Source organism: Macrobrachium rosenbergii, chromosome 20 (genome assembly GCF_040412425.1).
Source record: "Macrobrachium rosenbergii isolate ZJJX-2024 chromosome 20, ASM4041242v1, whole genome shotgun sequence".
Classification (NCBI taxonomy): Eukaryota; Metazoa; Arthropoda; class Malacostraca; order Decapoda; family Palaemonidae; genus Macrobrachium; species Macrobrachium rosenbergii.
This window is the reverse complement of record NC_089760.1, coordinates 14,245,305-14,253,081: the sequence shown is the minus strand read 5'-3', so window position 1 is coordinate 14,253,081 and position 7,777 is coordinate 14,245,305. Positions and strand designations below refer to the sequence as shown.

Here is a 7,777-nt window from a genome sequence, read left to right as displayed (position 1 = left end):
TATATACAAGTCCTTCTGAAAATGTCTAGATAGACGAAACAGTCATAACGATAATCTCTGTTTCATTTTCCTTATGGTAATTTAAATGTTCCAGTGAGTTATTTGAATATGGTCACCAGTGAACCTTTTCCTTTAGAAGGGCTGGATCCTAACAGTGCACTTCTGATTCTCAGCTTTTTGCAAGACTGCGACTTACACTTCATGAAAAGACTGGAGACCAAATATCGATTTTACTGTTTAGGTCAACAAAGGAACAGTGGATTTTAGCAGAATCTGGTCATACTAATGAGGTTGGTTTAGATGCAGGCTGGTTCACTGCAAGATCTGTATATATATATATATATATATATATATATATATATATATATATATATATATATATATATATATATATATATATAGATATATATATATATATATATATATATATATATATATATATGTGTGTGTATGTGTGTGTGTGTGTGTGTGTGTGTGTGTATACATGAACATTACTTGGATTATTTATAGAACTCAACACGACTTTCTGATCTATGTCTAGAGTCGAATGCGACTTTTGGTGAACTTTTAGATATAAATACAACTTGGTGGTCTTATATTATATATATATATATATATATATATATATATATATATATATATATATATATATATATATATATATATATGTATATATATATATATATATATATATACCAGAGAGTAGTAGCCAGTTGTGTACGCTGACCAGAAAGTCTTACGCTCCAATATAAGACAACCAAGTTTATTCATATCTTAAAGTTCACCAAAAAAAATCTTATTCGGTTCTAGAAACAGATCAGAAAGCCGTACTGAGTTCTATAAATAGACCAAGAAACGATGTTCAGACTAGAATAAGCCTCACTACTATGTAACTGTTGAACTTTCCCATTAGACGAACTATTTACATAACCAATACCTCACGTAACAGAATAAAGGGGAGTTTAGTTTATTAAAAGTACAAATCTTTCCACGTCTCGCTGAAAGAAAGAATACCTTCAATTGTTGCTGCTCACAGTAATTTATTAAAGGAACCTGTCTGTTTATAACCAGTGCTGCTTGCATCAACATTGTATTGCGATATAAGGATTCTTAGAAGTTTCTAAAGAGGACTTAGTTACTGCTACAGCATAAATTGTGAACTGTCCGCACTTTGGTACAGTATGTCATAGACACATGTCTCCCTCTCATCGCACGCAAATCATAAACAGGTTGCATACAAATCATAAACAGGCTGAATATAAATCGATTATAAACAGGTTGAAAACAAATCATAAACAGGCTGAATACAAATCATAAACAGGTTGAATAAAAATCATAAACAGGCTGAATACAAGTCATAAAAAGGTTGAATACAAATCATAAACAGGTTGAATACAAATCATAAACAGGTTGAATACAAATCATAAACAGTTTGAAAGCAAATCATAAACAGGCTGAATACAAATCATAAAAAGGTTGAATACAAATCATAAACAGGTTGAAAACAAATCATAAACAGGCTGAATACAAATCATAAAAAGGTTGAATACAAATCATAAACAGGTTGAAAACAAATCATAAACAGGCTGAATACAAATCATAAACAGGTTGAAAACAAATCATAAAAAGGTTGAATACTAATCATAAACAGGTTGAAAACAAATCATAAACAGGCTAAATACAAATCATAAAAAGGTTGAATACAAATTATAAACAGGTTGAATACAAATCATAAACAGGTTGAAAACAAATCATAAACAGGCTGATTACAAATCATAAACAGGTTGAAAGCAAATTATAAACATGCTGAATATAAAACATAAACACGTTGAAACAAGCCCCAAACGATTTATTGGCTGTATCGGTTGTTTTGAGTGATGTTTCATACGATTATCCAGCATTTGCCAAAGGTTCGTTCGCCACATACGGTCGCTGACTTGTTTTCAACTTGTTTCTGATAGGTATGCGATAAATTGTTTACGCGCAGTTAGCGCCTTTAGTGCACGTTACGCGGTGCACGGTAGGCATTACTTAAGGTTTTTTCCTGCGGCCCTTCGGCCCTTAGATGCAACCCCTTTTATTCCTTTTACTATACCTCCATTCATATTCCATCTTACTTTCAGCTGTTACACTTTTCAGACCTTTTACTTGCACATTTCCCTTTGAGTGCTGCATGACTTCATAGGTCCAGAACTTGGTCTTTGGCCTAAATTTTACATTCCATTCCATTAAGCCTCTGTAATATGAGCACACCGTTACATGAGCATTTATTAGAAATTTTCCAGGATAAATAAGAAAAAATCAGAAGATTTTTGCCTTCAGAAATTTCATAATTTCACAATTTCGAGCCAAATTTTAGAACGAGTAGCATATAAGGCTTTGAAGAACAGGGAACATGATTCTTTCAAAGAGGAAGTAGCCATCATGGAAAAAACTCATCCAGACATGGACGACAGCATCTTCGTAAGTCTACTGGCGTGCTTTGTGGAGCAGCCCTCCCAGACGGACTTCCCTTGCCCTGGACTGCTGAAGGACTTGCAGCGAAAATCTGTGGTGGACGCCATCGTTAATCTGAAGGAAGAAAATGCTGCTTTGCGAGCGCAGCAGCTTGAGGGAAAAGCAGTGCAAACATCACGGTGGCAATTCCAGATCGGCCGGCATCCTGAATTCAGCCGACAGCTGGGTAGACAGATTGACGAAAATCTGAAACTCCATGAGAAAGTTGCGGTCTTGGGAAACGAAAACTTTGGACTCAGGAGAGAGATCGAAGATCTGAACAGGCAGTTGCAAAAGGCCCAAGCTGGTATTTCAGGAGGACGTCCAAGAGAAGCTGGCAATCTTGATATTCGTACTGATCACCTTTGTAACAAAATCCAAGAGTATGGGCAACAGATAGATGATTTGATGAGGAAAATAGCAGAGAATGAGAGGTTGAAAATATCACCTTTGAAGCATCAAGTAAATATGTTGAACGAGAAGGCGGAACAGTTGGAGAACAAGAATACCCAGTTTATCCAAGCAATCGACCTGCAAGTTCTGAGAAAAGAAGTACAAACTGAAGTCGGGAAGTTAAGAGAAGAATACAGAAGACTGATGGGCTCCAGGGACAGACAAACTGCAGAACGAGATCGTCTCGTGGAGATGGTGAATGACTACGAGAAGCAAATTGCAGACTTGAAGATGGAACTGGAAGAGAGGAAGCAAGAGAAAACGACTGTGAAGAGTCAAGTAAATGTCTTGAGCGATAAAGTGCAACGGATGGTGAAGATTCACAGCGAACTGCGTAATCAGGCTGCCGATCTGCAAGAGCAAGTGATGGACAAGGAAAGAGAACTTCGAGAGTTAGAGGAAGAAAACAAACGAACAAAGAACAGTGCGGAAAAGGAAATCCAAAATCTGAAAGACCGCGTGGAAGATCTCTCCAACGAAACTGAATATCTTCGCAAGGTGAACGAACTTGGCTGTAGCAAGGAAATAAACGATCTCAGAGACCAAATCATTAAACTAGAGATGGATAATAAGATGCTTAATGATATGAAGATGGACAAAATAAAGGAAAACATGAATCTTCAAGGTGCAATGGAAGAGAAACATAATTTAATAACACATCTAAGACACAAGATTGCTGACTTAAGACAGGAAATAAAAGACCTGAAGAATGTCGGCCACAGAAAGGCAGGCAAAGAAGGAGAACCCCAAGTGCATGTGACAATATAGCTTTGGAGAACTTCAATTGGAGAAAGAGGAAAAAAGTGTCTAAAAAAGATACCTATATTTTAGTTATATTAAATATGCTTTAGTAATCATAGGATATGGCATAGTTTTAGAAAAAACTTATTTTTCAGGTGCAATTAAATTTCAGTAGAGCTCTCAACTGTGTGATGTAAAAGGAAATTGATTTCAGGCAGAATGTTTAGAAGATAATTAAGTTATTTTGTACATACAAAACTGTATTGTAAAAAGGAATAAAGAATCATTTTTTATTTTAAACCTCTTCTTTCTCTCCCTCTTTACCTCAGAGCTGCACTGGCATCAAAGTCACGTTTAAGAACCAAAGACAACTCTAAAAAAGCCAGAGAAGAAAACTATGATTTAGTTATGGCATTAGTTTGTTTACGTGACCTTGAAAAGAAATTATGTGTGTATATGTATATATATATATATATATATATATATATATATATATATATATATATATATATATATATATATATATATATATATATATATATATATATATATATATTATGTGTGTCTAAAACCTTCGGGATTTTTCTTGAAGATATTTTGGAATTCTTCAGTCTCCAGCTCCTGGGAGGGCAGAGAGAAATGACATTCCCACAACATGTGCCTAACTCCTAAGTCTCCAGGAACAATTTCCGAGATGCTTCAAATCGTCTTCAAGCCATCAGAGAGAGCAAGTGTCATATTTGAAAAGATGGGTAAGAGAAAGCAAAGAGTCTCTTGAAGGCAGCCTTGAAGGGAAGGGTCCGACCCAGAGGCTGCTTCCTCGGAGGAAGGTAGGTATCCTGCCAGGCTGGGGAAGCAGGCCTGGAAAGGGCCCAAGAACTTCAAGGATGAGGCCCAAAAGCCCCCAAGACTCGCCAGTCTCTTGAGGGCAGCCTTGAATGGAAGGGTCCGACCCAGAGGCTGCTTCCTCGGAGGAAGGCAGGTATCCTGCCAGGCTGGGGAAGCGGGCCTGGAAAGGGCCCAAGAACTTCAAGGCTGAGGCCCAAAAGCCCTCAAGGGTCGACAATCTCCTGAGGGCGGCCTTGAAGGGAAGGGTCCGACCCAGAGGCTGCTTCCTTGGAGGAAGGCAGGTATCCTGCCAGGCTGGGGAAGCGGGCCTGGAAAGGGCCCAAGAACTTCAAGGCTGAGGCCCAAAAGCCCCCAAGGCTCGCCAGTCTCTTGAGCGCAGCCTTGAAGGGAAGGGTCCGACCCAGAGGCTGCTTCCTCGGAGGAAGGCAGGTATCCTGCCTGGCTGGGGAAGCGGGCCTGGAAAGGGCCCAAGAACTTCAAGGCTGAGGCCCAAAAGCCCCCAAGGCTCGCCAGTCTCTTGAGGGCAGCTGTGAAGGGAAGGGTCCGACCCAAAGGCTGCTTCCTCGGAGGAAGGCAGGTATCCTGCCAGGCTGGGGAAGCAGGCCTGGAAAGGGCCCAAGAACTTCAAGGCTGAGGCCCAAAAGTCCCCAAGGCTCGCCAGTCTCTTGAGGGCAGCCTTGAAGGGAAGGGTCCGACCCAGAGGCTGCTTCCTCGGAGGAAGGCAGGTATCCTGCCAGCCTGGGAAAGCGGGCCTGGAAAGGGCCCAAGAACTTCAAGGCTGAGGCCCAAAAGCCCCCAAGGCTCGCCAGTCTCTTGAGGGCAGCCTTGAAGGGAAGGGTCCGACCCAGAGGCTGCTTCCTCGGAGGAAGGCAGGTATCCTGCCAGGCTGGGGAAGCAGGCCTGGAAAGGGCCCAAGAACTTCAAGGCTGAGGCCCAAAAGTCCCCAAGGCTCGCCAGTCTCTTGAGGGCAGCCTTGAAGGGAAGGGTCCGACCCAGAGGCTGCTTCCTTGGAGGAAGGTAGGTATCCTGCCAGGCTGGGGAAGCGGGCCTGGAAAGGGCCCAAGAACTTCAAGGCTGAGGCCCAAAAGCCCCCAAGGCTCGCCAGTCTCTTGATGGCATCCTTGAAGGGAAGGGTCCGACCCAGAGGCTGCTTCCTCGGAGGAAGGTAGGTATCCTGCCAGGCTGGGGAAGCGGGCCTGGAAAGGGCTCAAGAACTTCAAGGATGAGGCCCAAGAGCCCCCAAGGCTCGCCAGTCTCTTGAGGGCAGCCTTGAAGGGAAGGGTCCGACCCAGAGGCTGCTTCCTCGGAGGAAGGCAGGTATCCTGCCAGGCTGGAGAAGCGGGCCTGGAAAGGGCCCAAGAACTTCAAGGACGTGGTCCAAAAGCCCCCAAGACTCGCCAGTCTCTTGATGGCATCCTTGAAGGGAAGGGTCCGACCCAGAGGCTGCTTCCTTGGAGGAAGGCAGGTATCCTGCCAGGCTGGGGAAGCGTGCCTGGAAAGGGCCCAAGAACTTCAACGATGAGGCCCAAAAGCCCCCAAGGCTCGCCAGTCTCTTGAGGGCAGCCTTGAAGGGAAGGGTCCGACCCAGAGGCTGCTTCCTCGGAGGAAGGCAGGTATCCTGCCTGGCTGGGGAAGTGGGCCTGGAAAGGGCCCAAGAACTTCAAGGAAGTGGCCCAAAAGCCCCCAAGACTCGCCAGTCTCTTGAGGGCATCCTTGAAGGGAAGGGTCCGACCCAGAGCCTGCTTCCTTGGAAGGAGGCAGGTATCCTGTCAGGCTGGGGAAGCGGGCCTGGAAAGGGCCCAAGAAACTTCAAGGATGAGACCCAAATGCTCCCAAGGCTCGCCAGTCTCTTGAGGGCAGCCTTGAAGGGTAGGGTCCGACCCAGAGGCTGCTTCCTCGGAGGGAAGCAGGTATTCTGCCAAGCTAGAGAAGCGGGCCTGGAGAAGGCCCAAGAACTTCAAGGATGAGGCCCAAAAGCCCCTAAGACTCGCCTGTCTCTTGAGGGCTGCCTTGAAGGGAAAGGTCCTACACAGAGGCTGCTTCCTCGGAGAAGGCATCCTGCCAGACTGGGGAAGCGGGCCTGGTGAGTGCTTCAAGGGTGAGGGCCAAAGCCTCCTTAGGAAGGCCAGTTCTTGAAGGGCACCCTTGACGGGGAGTGTCCTCTCCGGAAGAGGAAGGCAGGATTCCTTGAAAGATCTAATAGGAAAATCATTGCAGCTTTATTTCCCATTAACAGAATGCTCTTTATTACTTTATTTCTGTTTTCCCGATGATTAAAATATTTCTTATATTTTTGTATTGTACTCTGCATCATTTGGTTTGTATCATAATTCCCCCATGCCTAGAATTCATTCAGAGGAAAGTGTAATTCGTGTTATTGCCATCAGTCTTTTTGTAGCATTTTGCGCTGGTTCAGTGCCCCAACCTGGGGAACTTGAGAAATCGTTTCTTCTCAGAGTTCATTGATGAACAGGGTAATTATCGTCCCTCCTGGGATTCCGGAGAGGACATTTTGAAGTTCGTGGAGGAAGCTTGTGTTCTTAAAAATTCATAACGTATCATAAATTTATTTTACAATTTTATCAATTTCTTGGAAATTTTTTTATTCCTTTAAGGCCACATTAATTATTATTCATTATTGGCGATGATAACCATAGATATTGAGACGTTGATTTGCATGAGGTCAATGAAACACCCGAAGAGAAGTCCTTAAGACGAAGGACCCAGTTCACGACTACGTGTTTAAACAAAGAATCCTTCAACTGCCCTCCTGCCCCGTGCAGAGTAGCGTGCGCCTCTTGCTAGTATATATGTATTTATAATAAAGTTAACACGTGATTTTTTGTCACACACCACAGGAGGTGAAGAAATAAGAGATTGGGTGTAGGTCCTGACCATTTTCAACCTTATTTGCAAGCCATTAACAAAGGACTTATACACAGTGGCAATATACTGTGATTTCTACTACTATGTATCGTTCCTTTGTTAGAGGATTCGAAATATAGTCGAAACTGATCAGGGTCCACACCCAGTCTCTTTTGTTTACTTGTGGTGATTTGTGATATATATATATATATATATATATATATATATATATATATATATATATATATATATATATATATATATATATATATATATATATATATATATATATATATATATCACAAATTCACATCCACGATTTAGTCACTTTCAGAGTAAAAGGCGTTTTGTACGTGCATGCAGGTATGTATTG

At 42.5% G+C, this 7,777-nt stretch overlaps 1 protein-coding gene across 1 annotated transcript; it reads left to right on the top strand.

The window, feature by feature from the left end:
• Positions 1-2,424: 2,424 nt before the first annotated feature.
• Positions 2,425-3,717, top strand: LOC136848903 (uncharacterized). Its single transcript, XM_067121725.1, has one exon. The coding sequence runs from the start codon at positions 2,425-2,427 to the stop codon at positions 3,715-3,717; it is 1,293 nt and encodes a 430-aa protein (XP_066977826.1).
• Positions 3,718-7,777: the final 4,060 nt, after the last annotated feature.

What these genes read in the sequence shown, in the direction of transcription:
- LOC136848903 (XM_067121725.1), top strand. Translation starts at nt 2,425, where the DNA reads ATGGAAAAAACTCATCCAGACATGGACGACAGCATCTTCGTAAGTCTA.